This window comes from Chroicocephalus ridibundus, chromosome 2 (genome assembly GCF_963924245.1).
Source record: "Chroicocephalus ridibundus chromosome 2, bChrRid1.1, whole genome shotgun sequence".
In the NCBI taxonomy this organism is placed as follows: domain Eukaryota; kingdom Metazoa; phylum Chordata; class Aves; order Charadriiformes; family Laridae; genus Chroicocephalus; species Chroicocephalus ridibundus.
Genome location: NC_086285.1, coordinates 118,645,633 through 118,663,525, shown reverse-complemented (window position 1 = coordinate 118,663,525; position 17,893 = coordinate 118,645,633). Strand labels below are relative to the sequence as shown.

The following is a 17,893-nucleotide window of genomic DNA, read 5'->3' as shown; positions in this document are numbered from 1 at the left end:
AGAAGAGATTGAGGAACACTAGAGACAGGTTCTTCCACCAGAACCAAAAGAAGAATTCTGCTGAAAGGCCTCAGGCTCTTTTGCTTGTCGAAACAAAGCAGCGAATAGTGGTTTTTCCGGTGTTGCTGGAATGTAGTCTCTCCATCCAGGCTTGCTTTGTGTATGAGAGAATACTCAGCTTTAAAAAGTTATTAGTCTATACATCTAATAAAGCCTCCTGTCTAGTTGGAATAGGTGGTGTTTTTGTCACTTGAAGCTGCAAACAAATTGCATCAAGTGCATTTGCTTAACTGTGGAACTTGTTGAGCATATATATCTGTGTGTATTATGATAGGTAAAACACACATGTCAATTCTCTCTCCTTCAGGAGAAGTTAGTTGACATAATTCATCTTGATTACAATTTAAACAATTTTGGAGGACAGACTCACTTTCTTGATTGTCAGCTTCCTCAGACTTGTGTTAGATTTTCTTCTCTAGGTTGTTCACGTTCAGTGCTTTGCGGTGATTAGGGTCCGCTCTGTTTCTGAAGGCACGTGTCTGGGGGAAGAATGCTCTTGATTTTTTTTGGGGGGGGGCTAGAGAAGGGGTAGTGTGACATACTTTCCTGGCTGCTGGATTCATGTTATGACTTTCACTGTAAGCACAAAAGAAATTAGGTTTTTGTGGGTGTGCTTTGGGGTGGGATTTTTTTGCTAGTCACTGGAATCCCAGTAATAGTTTCTAACCCTCTTGCTTTTCTGACATGGCTGTGGAGTCTCAACTAGAAGGCTTCTTGTCTCTGTATGACAAGGATACAGTGAGAGCAGAGGAGCTGGGGATGTATGACCCTGGCTCAGAGTTTGGGAATGTGGGTGTTCTTTCTTGGGCCAGTGAGACAGGGGATGTGATCATAAATATTTTCATAACAGAGAGCAGTAACCAGGCCTAATTGTCAGAAGCTAAAAATCGATATCTCCAGAAATCAAAACTACTAGGAGTCTGTCTTCAAAGCTTTTGCTAACCTGATTTGTTATCTGACAGTATTTTATTAAGTTAAACTGTATCAATTTTGGATAAATAGATATATCCACGAATTATCTTACTAGGCTGTATAGGAGATTGAGCAAACACTAATGTATTTTAAGAGGGTGATGTGACAAGTTATAATGTCTGTCAGTGGAAAAATGCCACTACGTCAAGCAGTTTTTTTCTATTAGGATGCCATTTTTTTCTAGTTACAGTTCTCTGAATTTTTAAATCTCTACTGTAGGAATGAATTTAGAAGTGAGAGCATTGCATAACTAGGCTTGCACTTGCAGCTGAAGAATCATTAACTTTGACTTGACAGGTTGAAAGAAGAAGCTACTGGTGCTTTTTGTTTTGTGTTTTAAAATAATATTGTTTGCATATTAGACACTTTTGCTTGTTTACTCTCAACAAAAGTATCACTAGCTGTGACAGTTCAGAGCAATGCAAGACTTTTCAAACAGGCTTTTGGAAAAGAGGTGTATTAGCATACATTCACAGCGGCAGCCACTTGTCCCTATTTGCCATGCTCTAATTCACATTGTAGAGCAATCTGATTGTGTGAACCAGACTCCTGAATGAAGCTGAATCGGAAGATACAGTCCGGTTGCTATTGGACACCGGTGGGAGTGTAGAGCTAATTTGAAGAGAACACAACCAGAAATGTATCTAGTTCAAGTGTCGAGTCCTCAGCACCATCTGTTTGGCTTGCAGATCTGCTCCAACCGAGCCATGCTACCTGCAAATGTTGGCAGTCTAAATTGGTCACTGATCAGTCTGTGTTGTGTAGTTTTGTTTGTAGAAATTGTGGCCACAATTACAGAAATATCCTCTTTCTTTTCCAAAACAGAGGTGAGGAAAATGCTTGTAATGTGGTAAGATTGCTCACTATAGTAGTTTATTTTCTGAAGTCTCTCCTCTTTATTTTTAAGTGATACGCTGCTATCAGTGCTTTCTGATTGTTTTGGTAACTCCTAAACCCCTGTGATGGGAGAGCAGTAGGAGAACTGAACATGAAAGGAAGAACCTTCAGGAAATGGGAGTTACTTTCTATTACCAAAGCATGATAACCAGTGTCAAGAACAGCAAAGTTGAGGGTGTTATTAATCTGAACTCTGGTAGCAGTAGGTCAGTTAACAGCGCTTCCTGGTGTGCTGATCCTCTCGTCATGGGAGTGGTGGAAATGTGTAATTAAACTCGATAGCACATGGAGTGCTGGAGCTCGGTTTCAGGATTGAATGCTTAACATGTGTCAAACTCTTCTTCTATGTTTAAAGCAGGGTGGGGCAGAGGGGGCGGACATCGGGGAAGGGAAGAAGCACTAAAGTAGCAAAATTTAGTAAGACCAGTGGCATCTCCTAGAGAGCTGGAGAACTTATTAGCTTTGATTAAGTATACAGACCTCAGGAAGCATATGAAAACGGAATACAAATGCAGAGTCCATCCACAATGCTGAAAAATGGTTAAACAGGTCAAGAAATAAAGGGGGAAGGTACTTGATTTTTGTATTGCAGTTAAGATACCCTGATTATATGCAAATAGCTCTTCCCAAATTGGGTATGCATAGAACCGTCCTGATTTTTCTCTTCAACAGGTTTTATCTGAGGTGGGTTTTTTCTGCAAACACAGCTTTTGTGTGTGTCGAGGCAGGTATTGTTGGTTTTACTTAGGTGCAGTCTTACTATAAAAGCAGTTATTTAGCTACAGGAATATTTAGATTATACTAAAGCTAACCTAACATAGTACACCTTCAACTGTTATGTACCACTAATGGGTTCTGTGTTTATAAATAATGCTCCTAAATGGTACAAGAAGTAGTAGACTCATTTTGTTGCCTTTGCTTACTTCCTAGTTTTTCTCCAGTTGTCAGCTCATTTAAAAGTAAAAATTGTACAAAAAGCATAGAACCCTACTGCCCTTCCTTCCATGTTTAGAGTAGTTTGCCAAGTGGCTTTTTTTGAATGTGTACCAAAAATACTGCACAACCTCTGTGAGAACACGGCTGCCGGTGGATTTAAAAATATACTTAAAAGAACGAATTTGAGTATCTCGGAGAGGAATGGGAAACACCTGGGCAGAATTCAAACCCAGCCTTGCCAGTGGTTAAACACTGCCTTTCTCAGGTATATTTATTAATCAAATACATTGGCCAAACTTTTCTACCTGGAACCTGACGACTTACTAATTATTACAATAGGAGATGAACTTCCCTTGAGTTAAATTTCTGTCATTGCTTCTGCTGTTTCCCCTTCCTCTCCCACTCTTGCAAAATGTAGCTGGTGCTTTTACTGTTACCCTGACACTTCAGGTTTTAGGAGCTGGAGAGCTTCCTAGTCAGCCTGGTCTTCTCTCAAAGATCACTTAAATTTTGGCTTCTGAACAGGGACTCTTATTCCTTCTCCCCCCTCCTCAGCCCACACCCCCTTAAGTTCAATAGAAAAAAAACCAAACCTCATTTTCTCCTAGTCATCTGTTTGACAGCTGCTTGGTAGCAACTTGTGAATATAAATCTTTTTTTGCAGTGACGGGGGAGTATGCAAATCTTAATTCAGAAAAGAGTTAGCTGCAAGTACACAGGGAAAAGCTCAGTTTGAGTTGCCTGTTGATCTGTGCTCACAGTACAATACTAGGCTTGTTCACTTTGACACCTAAACAAACTCTCAAGGTTTATTAAGCTTGTTGGGTCAAGGGAGGTAGCTAGGGTTTAGGGATTGGAAGTTGAAATCTTTGGCAGGAGCTGTTGTAGGCATACTTTCTCAATTTCTCAGGAAAATGGGAGAGATGTCTCTAGAGAGCAATTTCTTATAACTGTCTGGCTTCATTCTTCTACTGTTCTTTATTGCATAGCATGCTCTTGTTGTATTAAGTAAGGCACGCACCCTGGAGAAGGCTGGCTGGTCAGTGTCTACAGCTCTGGAGAGGCTTGTGTGTGCTGTCCAGCATAATTGTCTCTGAGCACTGTAAGGCCAGCATTAGGAGAACTGATGATGTGTAGTGTTTAAAAATCCTTGTTATACTGAGAAGCGTATCAGAGAGCGATCAGCAGTTCTGGTGAAACTTTCCACCTCTGAAGTCCTAGGGCTGTTGCAGAAACTCAAATTGAGGGAATTATGTGTTGTGACTCCTGTCTGAAAACAAGACAGTCCTGGATGGCAGAGAAAAAGAAAGGAGCCTCACAGGAGGCAGAGTCATAGAATGGGTTGGGATGGAAAGGACCTTAAAGATCACCTAGTTACAACCCTGCTGTCATAGGCAGGGACACCTTTCGCTAGACTAGGTTGCTCAAAGCTCCATCCAACTTGGCCTTGAATGTCTCCAGGGATGGGGCTTCCACCACTTCGCTGGGCAACATGTTCCAGTGTCTCACCACCCTCACAGTAAAGAATTTATTCCTAATATCTAATCTAAATCTACCCTCTTTCATTTGGAAGCCATTACCCCTCGTCCTATCACTCCACTCCCTGATAAAGAGTCCCCCCCATCTTTCCTGTAGGCCCCCTTTAAGTACTAGAAGACTGCTATAAGGTCTCCCCGGAGCCTTCTCTTCTCCAGGCTGAACAACCCCAACTCTCTCAGCCTGTCTCCATAGGAGAGGTGCTCCAACCCTTTGATCGTCTTCGTGGCCCTCTTCTGGACTCGCCCCAACAGGTCCATGTCATTCTTGTGCTGAGGACTCCAGAGCTGGACGCAGTACTCCAGGTGGGGTCTCACCAGAGCACAGTAGAGGGGCAGAATCACCTCCCTTGACCTGCGGGCCACGCTTCTTTTGATGCAGCCCAGGTTATGGTTGGCTTTCTGGGCTGCGAGCACACATTGCTGGGTCATGTTGAGCTGCTCATCAGCCAACAGCCCCAAGTCCCTCTCCTCAAGGCTGCTCTCAATCCATTCTCCATGGGATTTTCCCAACCCAGGCACAGGAGCTTGCACTTGGCCTGATTGAACTTAATGAGGTTTGCATGGGCCCACCTCTCAAGCCTGTCAAGGTGCCTCTGGATGGCATCCTTTCACTCTAGCGTGTCGACTGCTCCACACAGCTTGGTGTCATCGGCAAACTTGCTGCCCGTGCACTCAGTCCCACTGTCCATGTCACCAACAAAGATGTTAAACAGCACTGGTCCCAATACTGATGCCTGAGGAACGCCACTTGTGTTTGCTTTATGTTAGAGGGTTTGCTACATGCTTTTGTCACGATAACTGTTGGCACACTTGAGCAGCTCTTTCAAGAAAGAGGTTGAATACTTACCTCAAAGGGATTCACAGTGTGTCATGTGGTCAGGGATGCTGAGGCCCAAGTTGTGTTACACTCCTAGAGTGTCTCTTCCTCTGTGATATTTGGATACGCAACAGTGTTTTCCTGACTACCTGGGCTGGTAGATCTTTCTCCAGGTCTCTGGAGAAATCCATTTTATGTAACGAACTTGTCCACAAGTAAAAATTCTTCTCCTTATCCTTCTTGTTATATACAGTACCCACCAAACTAATGCTTTGGTATGTTATATCATAATTTGGCACAGAACTAGACTGACAAATTTGGGGAAACTTGTGAGAAGATTCTCTGGAGTGCCAGTCCACTTTTCTAACATATCCTCAGCACCAGCTGGCAGTTCTCTTCATTCCCTAGCAACTGGCTTAATTTCAGTACTGTCTTGACAAGGATAGGGATGGATGTTTTTAATGAAAGCAGAGATCTTTATGCTTCTAGATCTCACTCCCTCTAGAGAGGTTGAAGTCGTTGTGGCACAGCCCATACATTTATCAGGATTTTGTCCTGTTCTTGACCTTACTGCAATCTGGATGTAGTAGAAAGTCCTGTTATTGCTGTCCCCTTCACCAAAGCAGCATATAATTGACATGTTTTGGAGAAGCTACTGGCATAATTTTTTAAGAGAAAACAAGAAAATGGACAGCTGTGACAGAGATGTTCTTTGGGATGGACTACTGTTTCAGTGGGTTTTTGATTACTCGTTTTGAATTGGAATCAGTGTGGGAGAGAATGACTAATCTTGCAGTTATTTCTCTGGGTATTTGCAGCCAAGAGCAGTAGCATATGCTGAAAGAAGCGCATAGCAGGAATGGTGTCTACTACAGTTTGGGTTGGCTTTTTTCAGAAGCGGTGAGGCTTGCATTAAGCTGTTTACCATTCAGTGTTGTACCTGCTTTCTGCTAAAGGGTTTCCCAAATAGGACAGAAATTGGTGCCTCTTTACTAGTCTTGAGCTGTTCCCTTGCTTTCTGGAACTTGCAATTGGATAATCCTTTGACAGTCTTGTTAGGTTTGGAAGAAAAACATGAAAAAAGAATACAGCCTTTTACCAGGAAACTTTTACTTTCTGATATGGAGCAAGACTGTTTCTTCTCCAGAGCTGGTGAAGCACTACCTGGCCAAAACACTGGTTGGAAATAAGGTGGTGTCATTGATGTTGGTTTTAGTTTTAGATGTGATGTGGATTGTACTATTAACCTACCTTCCAGAGTACAAAGTTTATCTTTTTGATTGGTGAGCTTATCATTTAGACTTGGCTGGGACTTACGTGGCTAATAAAATCCACTGCGTACGGTACCTCCTTCTGTTCTTTGACACTTGTTCAGTAAGTTGGGAAGCAAAGGTTGCTGAGCAGTACCAAGTGTCTAAGAATTTAGACCAAACTGAAATCTTAGATAGAAGGAAGAGTCAATACTTGAATGCTGAGGTAACTGTTACTTAGTTAGGTAAGGTACTGGCATCTATGTGACACTGGCACTTGTCCTAAGCAAGTTGTAGTAGCTTTAATTTAATTAAAAAAACTCTATCAAATAGAGACAAAATCTGACATTTTTATGTTCTGTGGTTTTGCTTATCATGCAATCTCTTTATATCTAGCAGAGCTGCAGCAGTCTGTGGCAGTACTAGTTACTTACCAAATGGATGCTGTCATCAGGACACAGTAGCCTACTTAGGTTTCAGTTTTGTACAAAGAGGGAAGATCTGTTAGTGACTGAAGTCTAGCACAGGCAGTAGATTCATTAACATGCACTCGCTCTTTTGCAGATTCAGAATCTGAAAAATCATTAAGTGGGTTTGAAACCACAACAGCCTACTCGTTAGAGGACAGCATGGATTCAAAAGATACGATAACTTCAAGCATCCCTGAAGAAAAGGTTTGTGGCAGTGGAGAGTCGCTGTCTAATGGAATCAAAAAACACAGGTAGGATATTGCCTGTTCTTAAGGTATTTTAACATGTGTTAATGGTGAGTAAAAGACCACAGGAATCTCTGAAAAGCGAACTGAAAACTTTTAAAAGCTTTGTTAGGGAGGATTGACAAGTAGTTGATTATGCTATGATTTTATAAAAAATATTTTTCCAAGGCTAGTGTATTCCTCTGCATCTTGCTTTTTGATGATCGAATCTGAATAAATAAAAGAAAAAAACCATAATGTGTTACGTAAAAATGGACACACTTGTTTTTTAATAGATCTTATTGAAATCTATGTGGATTTTAATTCCTTCATCTATATTTAATTACCTATGCCTCCTCTTGCCTCTTTAATTTCCAGTCATTTGATCCTTCTGTTGGTATCAGGAATGAATGAAAAATATTGCTGGCCTGGCATCAGAAACTCAAATGTGAACAAAGGGAGTCTTATTCTAAAAGTCTCATCCATGTTTTATGTGCTTATTTTGTGTTGTCAAATGATCCATTTTTGTTTGTTTCCTTGCTGATAAAGGAGGACAATAGGTCTGGAGTTAATGAGATGTAATAGACACCACTATTATTGAGTTTCAGTGAAGGGGCAATATAATGTTTGTGCTACAGATCAAGCCAGACTTCAGTGTGTTTCAGAAAGACTATTTTGGAAGTGTTTTGGATGTGCAGAATAATGATGGGGGGACATCAGATTTCTGTAAAAACAGGAAATTAATATTCAGTTTTACAGAAGCAAGACAGACATGCTTTGTATTACTTGATATCTTAAGTAGTTAAATTGCAGTGACATATGGTAACGCCAGAGACCTGATGTTTTAAGGTTCAACTTCTGCCTGTATATCCCTCCCATACTAGGCAAAGATGAAGGCAAACGAGGGCTTGGGTGGAGTAACAGGGTGGTGTGGGACGGTACCATAAAGCAGCTGACTAAGCATGCTGCTCTGCACTCGTGTGTTGTTAGCAAGGGTGGTATTTATGGCCTTGGCTAAGTTCTTTCCTAATTAGAGTGGGAAGTTCAAGGGTCGGGGGGAAGCAGTAGGTGAAGGTGGACATCTGAATTGCATTCATTGCTTTCAGAACAATGAGGAGAAAGGAGGCAATTCGTGATCATCATGAAAATTATAATGCATATTGACATGCGTTGTCTTGAAGAGTTTTAACAGGAATTGATCTTCTGTTCACTATAAGAACAGAAGTGACTTGGCAAGTTTCTGTAATGCATTATGTTGTCAGAACTCTGGGGAGCAGGTGACTGGAGGGGCATTTAAGATCTACTGGCTTTATAAGGGGGAATGAAAAGTAATAAACCGGTCCCTCTGCGTAAGTTGTTTCTCTGAGTTGTGTGTCTTTTAAGAGTGAAGAGAGTATAGGATATTGGAGTAAAACAAGTGTGTATATTGGCTGGCTAATAATTTACTGCTAAAGAAAACTGAAAACATCTGTTTTGCATATAGATAAGAATGTATGGTTATATTTTATGTGACTAAATGGCTGTAGAGCACATTCTAGGTTCAGCTGTAAAGTCAAGCTTTTTTACCTGGCACCTTGGTGACACACTGGGATTTGTCTACAAATACGTTGATGCAAACTGTTACTCCCCAGAGCTCAGCCAATTTAAATTTTACCTCCAAGAGAACCTTCTCAGGGGATGGGCATTGTGTGGTGTTTCTAGGCTCTTGGTAGCAGTGATGTTTGGTCTGGCACGGGATTTGTTTGAAGTGATTTCAGAACTGTGTTACCTACCTGGACCTGCTGGCTCCAGTTTGTGCCTCTTTTGGTTTTGTGGCTAGTTAGAGGGCATGTGGTCAACTGTGCATTGTCTGTGATGCCACCTGTGTCCTTTTTGGAGCAGAAGCCTTAATTTCTTGATGCTGTGCAAAGTGAGTGGGTCAGAATGTTGTGACAGCACTTAATTCCATCCTTACGCCTTTTGGTTTGCTGTAACTTTTTTGTTTAACTTCTGTTTGTGTTAACCACATGGAAACAAGTCACTTAGAGAACAGACTAGATTAATTTATTTTGCATAAAATCTTGGTACACCTTCCTGTAGTTCCTCATGAATAGAGGATCTGCAGCTGCATGTGAGAGTACCTAACGCTGTTTAGTAGCCAGAACAAAAAAGACTTTATTTCCTACTTCCATCTAGAAAACCTGAGTTTCTAATCTGCCTCTCCTATTTGAGTGGTGAGGGTTTTGCACAGGGAAGTGGACGTCAGGGTTTTGTAGTTTTTCGGATTTTTTTTTTTTTTGAGGAGGGGCAGTGTTTTGGTTTTGGAGATGTAGGAATAAATTTGTTGGTTCCAAGGAATTAGAAGTGTTGGGATGTACATATATAGATAGGCGAAGTCAGTGCCGCTTATAATGCGGTCTTGTTCTTGATTGTTTTAATGTAGTTTGCATCCTACTGACTGTTCATAGAGCGTTCAAAAGAATGTGGGTGTTTTAGGTTGATTTGAGAGTGGGCTTAACTTTTGAAAAGTTTTTGGGAGAGGATTTGAGAGATAGGAGAATAGTACATTAAATAATATGGAAGCATTCAAATTACTTTTTTTCTTTTTAAGAGGGAAATTTTTAAGCTGAGACAAACTTAAAAAAAAATAAATTCAAATCAAAAAACCCAAACAAAAAAGCCCAACAAACCAACCAAAACCCCAAAAAACCCTTGCACAAAAATATTCCATAATACCTGCCATCATTTAACATCTGTTTGTCACTGCTATTTTCCTCTTATTGCTGAGTTTTTTTGTAGTCAGCTTCCCCATTGCCCCCCCCTCATTGGCGGCCTTTGAAAATGCTTGTGTTTGTTTAGCTTTTTGGGAGCCAGGAGGTTATTTGGTCAGGTTTACATGAAGAGCAAGCTAGACGTCTTTTTCACACCATATGTCTCCTTCCCCACAGTAGTAGCTGACCTGCTATAGGTAATGCTTTGGACAAGTGTTTTTGTTTAAGTGAATGATCTTAAATGCATCTTATCCGTTCTGCTGCATAGAAATTCCTGCAGATGTTTTTATCACTTAAAGCTAAAATTAACTTCCTGAGTTGTTTCTAAAATTGACATTTGGAAGGAAACTTTTGCATTCACAAACGTTTCCCTTAACCACAGGGAGTGTGTCAAGGTTAGTAGGGCTCAAGGCTTGGCTGTCTGTCACTTTTCCACATGGCCTTACGTGTCCCTGGGATCTTTCTGGGTAGTTTAAAACTGCTTTGTTTCTTCAGTATACGGACAAGAGAACTGACTCCCATATTAAGTTTGGCTGATATATGTAAGAAATATGGATGAAATGCTGAAACCGAATGCCAGTTTTCAAGTGATTAAACAAATTGAATGGAGGGACCGGTTAACTTTAATGAAAATACAAGTTTTTACTCTGTAAGGAAAGCAATCCCTGTGTAAACTTTAGTAAATGAGGCACGTGAGCGTGTTTTACATGTAGAAGAACTTACTTAAACACAAATACCCACGCTGCTAAATGCTTTCATTAAAGAATACACAGAAAAAAATAAGTAAACGCTACAAATGGAAGATAAGACTGAATACTTGGTGGACACTGTCCTCTCCTGGACATTTGTATCAAAGCAGCCACAGAAGTATTTTATACTTAATATTATTCAAGATTATCTGTTTCACCTAAATATCTTTTGTATCAGTGGAAAATCAGAGTAGGGAGTGAGTGATATCATGTTGGTCAAATAAAATGAATCCTCCTACCCACTCATCCCCTACGTAGGTGCTGGGTAAAGCAAGTCAGTGTTAGGCTGTTAGCTACTCACTAACAAAACGTAATTTGGTACTGTGAGGAGTTCAGGCATATGACTAGGGTTTTGATTGGATGGGACTTGCATTCTAAGGAGCATTTTTTGGTTTTGTTCCTTCTGAAAACTTGAAGCATCAGCCCTGGTAAAGGTATTCCAGTAGCAGATAAGTATTGGAGGTAATACAGAGATTAGGGCTACTGAAACTAACAACTTAGCCCGAATAGATTTTTTTTTTTTAAGTTTTTATTTTTTCTCTTGGCAGTGTTTCTGTTTATCAGAAAAGTGTTGTGGAGGAGACAGCTACAGCCTGTTCACACTCTCTAAAAAAGACGCTCTAGATACTTTGAGGGGAGATAAGAGCTTCTTGGTTAGGAGGGCAACACGATCATTTAGATAGAGTTAACCAAACTTTGAAACTCAAATAGTTCATGCAGTTTGAGCGAGCTGTAGGTAATTCTTATGTATTGAGAATTTTCCTCATTGATAATCATGGTCCAAACATGAATTTTAGTGTTGTTGTGGACAAAGGGATCTATGTTTATGCCTTTCTATAGGTAAATTGGGTTAATAGTTGAGCTGGTCAGTAGAAGTAAAAAAACTGAACAAAATCTGATTCCTCATAAAGCTAAGAACTACAAGCTGTATTACAGAGCCTAAATGTTGGTCTCAAAAGTATGTTTTGCTTCAGAATATGCCAGCCCCCTGTAGAAGACTGCTGTGCTTTCTGTTCTTTAACAATGATGTTATTTCTTTTGTTCCTAAGGGCTGATTTTAATATAGGCAATAAATGTCATGGCCCTTCATTGTCAGTATACAGGTGACTAGCAAAAAAACCCCACTATTTAACCCTCAGATCTCTTCAGACATAGTGAACATACCTATGTACCTACTCAGAAAGAACTTACTTTCTCTCAAAAAAATCATTGCTTGTGCAAAATGAAGGGAGTGGTTCTGATTTTGGAAAAATGCAGGTTTCTGTGCAGGTAAAACAGTTGAAGTGCTTCAAAGTAGCATTGTCATTCCCCCTTGGTTTGAAAATTGAAAAACTGTTACTTTCAAAAAATAAAAAGAGTATTTGGGTTTCTTAGTCATGGTTAATAATGGAAAACTTCTTACTTCTGCTTTTTTCCCCCTGTTCCTTTCTGCAGAACAAGCTTGCCATCTCCGATGTTTTCCAGAAATGACTTCAGTATCTGGAGTATCCTAAGAAAATGCATTGGAATGGTAGGTAATCAGAAAGCTATAATGAAAGATGTGATTGTTTCATTTGAGGCCCAAATGAAAACTTCTTGGGGAGAGGGACTTTTTTTTTTAACTTGCTCCTTATGCTTTATTTGCTTTCAGAATTAGAGAAGGTAAGACTTGGTCAGGGCAATATTCCTTCAGTAAAAGCATTCTCTTGATTTTAACCCTTAAAGTACTTTGTGGTAGCAAAAATTTTTTACTTTGTGAAAAAAACAAAACAAAACCCAAAAAACAACTACTTTAATTTTCTTCTTCTCCCTTCCCCTTAGTATCTCAGTCTTCCCCCTGGCCCCCCGCCATGGTGTTACTGTCCAGATGGTGGCCAGAGGAGAAGTTAGGTGCTTGGCGCCTAATCTGCTTCCAGCTAAGGGTGAATTGAGAAGAGTTCTCTCCTTTAGATCCTGCAGTAGGCTGAAAGTACTTACAGCTGATAAACACCTGTTACAGTAGCCTACAGAAGGAAATGTGTGTGTTTAGTGGGTGCTGTTTCCTCCTCCTCCCCTTGCTGCAGTTAGAAACAGCACCAAGGAATGAGATGTGGAGGAGCTGGGGAATACCTCTAGCAGCAGCTCCAAGTCTCTGAGTTGTTGTAAAGCATCTGAGGCTTCTCAGAGTGACTTTAGCAGAAAAGTATTATAACCTTAAAATACAAAGAGCAGATGGAAAGCCTGTCTTGCATAAGGTGTGTGCAGGAAAAAAAAATCCATAAAGGTCTTAATTCTGCTTTGCAGAAATTGCTGCACAGAGGTGTCAGTTTGAGGGAGGGGTAGGGAGGAACTTGGAGTGGATTGTACCGAGGTCTCTCCCAAAGCTGTTAGTGCCAGATGCTACTATCATGCTTAAGAACAGCACTGTTTACCGCATACGTGGCCAGTGGTCATCCTATATGCTTTTAATTTGCTCCTGCAGGCAGTTTAAAACCTTGCTGTGTTGTGCATTCAGAGGGCACGCTTTTTAAAAATCGGAAAGAGAAGAAACAGCACCAAAACTGTAGGACTTCTCTTAAATTTTTATTCCTGTTAAAATTTCCTTTTTTGTCAGAATACAGAATCCCTGTTTTTACTCCTGTGCTGCCATGTTTCCCTGTCCTTTGTCATCCTCCTCTCCCTGCCTGCCCACCTGCCTCCAAAAAAGATACGTTTAAGTAATTAGATGGCTTTTATCTATTTTAAGAGTAATAAATAACTTAGTCTTTAAAAGGGTCCATAGTACTTCATTCCATTGATTCATCTCAACTGCTTAATGCGTTTGTTGATAGGAAGTTTGTTTGTTTGATGTTTGGTTTTCTTTTTATTTTAAAAGTAGCTTTAACGTCAGCACAGATAGGCTTATCAAGCTCATGAGGGATCTACAGGTTTTTTTCCTTTAAGCATTAGCAGAGCCAGGTCAAGCACATTGCATTAGTACTAAGAGCATCATTTATTTTTGTAATAAGCCAATTACACTTGGGTTACTGCAGGTCAGTGTATCTAGTCATTTGGTTTTTAACACAAACTTCATTTGTGCATCAGGAGTTGTCGAAGATCACAATGCCAGTTATATTCAATGAGCCACTGAGCTTCCTACAACGGCTTACGGAGTATATGGAACATACATACCTCATCCACAAAGCCAGCTCACTTTCCAGCACAACTGAGCGAATGCAGGTACTTTGGTGTGATAATTTGTGGTAGATCTTGATGAGTGCGTTGGGATTTCTTTCTTTATAGGCTCTTTATAGGAGCAACTCCTGAAATTTGCTCCATGTTGGATTTTCTTATTCACAAACCAGTTTTGCTTATCTAGGAAAATGTTTTGCTTTTCCTAAGGCTTGCCTTTTTAGCCTTTTAGATGAAAACTGTTTATTCCCCTGACTTGGAAACAGAATTTTGCTAAGCTGTTTCAGAAGAATCGCTCTGTAATACCATGACTGCTGTTGATACGGGATAAAAACTGAAATTCAGGAGATTAACTGTGTACTCTTACTCATTTGAATAGTGTGTTGCTGCATTTGCTGTGTCTGCTGTAGCCTCACAGTGGGAACGTACAGGGAAGCCGTTCAACCCGTTGCTTGGAGAGACATATGAATTGATCAGGTAATGAACAGAACGTGCACTGAAGAGTGGAGGGTGGTATTCTGTGTAGCTTAAGTTTCATTAGATGTGTCAGGTGGCTCGCTGACTGCTCTTTGGCTTGTAAGATTCCACCCTTTCTCCTGGCAGCTGCTGGAGATGTTTGCAATGTGTGTTGATGTTCAGCAGCGCACCTTCCAGTGAAGGGAAACCACTAAACTTTTCAACTCAGAGCAGGCAAATTAAATTTTCCAAGTTTAAAAGCAAGTTTTATTTACAAAAATTACTTTTTTTTCTGAAACCTTCTGAATGAAAAGATGCATGGAACATAAGGGAGGTGTTAGAATTTTAATATTATATGAGTGTCCAGAATACAAATAGGCAATGTTAGTCTAGTAGCGTGCATCTACGCTTAGGGCATCTACACTTTTTCCCTCAGGTGAGGTTTTGGCCTATGTTTATGTGAAAGTTTAAGAAAGAGGTCACTATCAAAAGTAAACATATTGTCTGATCAGATCTGGTAGTTCTTCTTACCTTTTTACATTATATCCTCAGTTCTTTAGAATGAAGGTGTATCAGTTCTGTGTATTAGTTGTTCTGTCTTTTTGTGTTATCCTAGGGTTTTAACTAACTTACACGGAGCCCAACTATGTTTCACCCTGGGGAAAAGAACTGCAACTTCACTACGCTTGATATGTAGATACATGCTTTTGGTTATCTTTGTTTTGCAGAGATGATCTTGGATTTAGACTTCTCTCAGAGCAAGTTAGCCATCATCCACCAATCAGTGCTTTCTATGCTGAAGGTTTAAATAATGATTTTGTGTTTCATGGATCAATTTATCCTAAACTCAAATTCTGGGGCAAGAGCGTGGAAGCGGAACCGAAAGGCACAATGACTTTGGAGCTTCTTGAGTAAGTTGATAAGTAATAACTGCATAGGCGCAGTGGCCGCATCCATGATGATTAGTGTGCATTAGTGCCTCATGGCTTAGCAGTGAACATGTCTAACACCCACATCCTAATGTTTGATGGCAGATCATTTTGCGAGAGGATGAGAAGATGAAAGGAACTGCCATCATTTCTCCTAATATACTGCATACTAAAACTAGCAGTAGTTGCGGCGTGTGCCTGTATGTTCTGCAGATACCTGGACATCAGTCCTACCAAGACTAGCACACTTGAGCCCTGTTAGCTTTCCTCTTGTCATTCAGTGCTAACAGCTACTGAAGTGGCTGTTCTAAGGAATTGATACAGTCAGTAGCAATAGGTTAATAAACTTCTTGGGTTTCCTGACTTACTGCCATGTCCATTTCAAGACTTGGTGCCATTTATTGCTGATGGCTTGATGCAGGAGTGACATCCAATACAAAGATACAGTATTTTAATTTTTATTCCCCTCCCATAGACACAATGAAGCCTACACGTGGACAAATCCTACATGCTGTGTGCATAACATTATTGTGGGCAAACTTTGGATTGAGCAATATGGAAACGTGGAAATAACTAACCATAAGTAAGTTAAGAGTGCGAGTGCTTTCACTTGCTGCAAGTTTGAAGAGGAAAAGCATTTGGAAGTAATAATGCCCTCTTTTTCTGCCTTTAGAACTGGTGAGAAATGTGTACTAAGCTTCAAGCCCTGCGGCCTCTTTGGGAAGGAGTTGCACAAAGTTGAAGGCTACATTCAGGACAAAAGGTAACAGATTCATTCCTAATACAAAACAAATTGCTGCCCTCTGTTTCTGATGGAAGCTGTGGAACTGTATGCTTATAAGAGCATAAACCTGCAACAGCAACGTTATGAATTGTGCAACACCAATAATGGAGTTTTAAGAGTTGCTCTCAAAAATTTGTCTTTCAAATATGTTTGTCTGAAATGATGAAATAAATCTCTTTAAGTTCCTTTGTAAACTTAGTCTTTTTTTGACAGCAAAAAGAAACTTTGTGCACTGTATGGGAAATGGACCGAGTGTTTGTACAGTGTTGACCCAGCTACGTTTGAAGCTTACAAAAAAAATGACAAGAAAAATGCAGAAGAGAAGAAAAGCAGTAAACAGGTATTAGTAAAGAGGTGGTATGTCAAAAGCATGATAAGAGAGCTAAATATTTTAGCAGCATTTAAGAGCATTAAGGTTTCTTTTCATTTATTCTCTCTTGCCTAGTAGGATACAAAATGGATTGTATGAGTACCAGCATTAAGGGATAAAATGCTTGTTCTCTCTCAGAGATTTGTATTCAGACTTCCCAAAACTCGGGAGTGATCTAGATACTGGCTGGTTCACTACCTGCCGCTTCCTCCCAAGTGACTTGGAGGAAATAGCACGTCCATTAGTTGGACCATAGTTCTGATCATGTATGATAACATTCACATTGTAATAGGAAGCTTCGGACTCCTAGAGCCAGGATAGAATAGTTTCTCATCTTGATAGAAGACGATATTTTCCAGCTTTTACAAAGGATTTTTGTATTGCTTTCTATTGAATTTTCACAACCACAGAAAGGCTTGCTTTTTTTTTCTTCCACGATTGCATTATTTTTTGTTCTGGGAAAAAAAACATGCCCAGCCATTCTTAATTCTTCCAGATTTTTGTTTAGCAGTATGTTTTTTGCTTAAGGTGAACAGTTATGGTGACATAACTTGATGAAGAACAACCTTGCATATGAGAGCTTAAAACAGGGGTTGTTCCCCTTCAGTGACTGAAGCAGATATTTTTGTTGGTTTTGTTGTTGGTAGCTTTTATACTTAAGAAAAAAGAGACAGAGAACTCTGAAAGCTGTTGTTCCTGTGCAGGTTCAGATTGTTGCTGTATCTGAGATTGCTCCAGTGCTTGTCATCAGGAGAGTGCTAAAGCACTGGGGATTACTGCTTCTCTTCGAGTCTGACCCTCTGAGCTCTAGGGAGAAGGAGCAAAGAAAAGCATACCCTGTGTCTTTGTTCAGCTACCGCTTGGCATTTTCCAACAACGCTTAAGATGATCTTTGCTTTTCCCCTCAAAAATGAAGCTTCCTATTGCATAAAGCTCAGGCTGCAATGTTGCTCTGACGCTAGAAAAAGCATGTTTTTTCTACGCAGTTAACAGAACTGTTTCTGTGTAGAAATCGGAAAGCTTTGTAGTGCACACTGTGAATCAGGTAGTCTTTGTTGAGTATGTATTCCCGCTGCCCCCTTGTGTTTGAGGAGTTAATACTGCTTGTGGTTTTTGAGCATCTTACGTATAATGTCTGGATGTGTAGTGAAGGATTCACTCAAGCGTGAAAGTACATAGCCTTTCAAACTTCTCTTAATTAGAATTTTCAGATTTATTTCGTTATTTTACAGCGATTCCTTCATTCTGCGTTGCTACTAATGAAGAATCACTTCCGTCTCCTTTTAGGGGACCTGCTTGGATGAGAGTCCTTTGGCAAATTGCCCCACATTTTTCCCTGAGTCCCTTTGATTTTTATAGGGATAAAACATAAGGAAAAAAAATTTTGCAGGGAGCTAAACAAGCCTTCATATATGCAAAGGCGGTATTTTACCAACATCAGAAGAGTTATAGTAGAGTTTTTTTTAATCGAGGTGAAGCATTTCATGCAGAATTTTCAGTGCAGATATATGGAAGAGCATAATGTAAGGCAACAGCAACTGCCCTCACACTTGCCTGGTTTA

At 40.2% G+C, this 17,893-nt stretch overlaps 1 protein-coding gene across 6 annotated transcripts in view; it reads left to right on the top strand.

Moving 5' to 3' along the window:
• The window catches only part of OSBPL1A (oxysterol binding protein like 1A), a 73,379-nt gene that overhangs the window by 46,492 nt on the left and 8,994 nt on the right, over positions 1–17,893 (top strand). For all 6 annotated transcript variants that reach the window (XM_063326727.1, XM_063326728.1, XM_063326732.1 and 3 more), the window contains 8 exons: positions 7,035–7,191; positions 12,098–12,173; positions 13,706–13,840; positions 14,172–14,269; positions 14,977–15,159; positions 15,653–15,760; positions 15,851–15,940; positions 16,175–16,301. In XM_063326727.1, the coding sequence (XP_063182797.1) occupies positions 7,035–7,191; positions 12,098–12,173; positions 13,706–13,840; positions 14,172–14,269; positions 14,977–15,159; positions 15,653–15,760; positions 15,851–15,940; positions 16,175–16,301 (974 nt within the window). The remainder of the gene's footprint in view (positions 1–7,034; positions 7,192–12,097; positions 12,174–13,705; positions 13,841–14,171; positions 14,270–14,976; positions 15,160–15,652; positions 15,761–15,850; positions 15,941–16,174; positions 16,302–17,893) is intronic.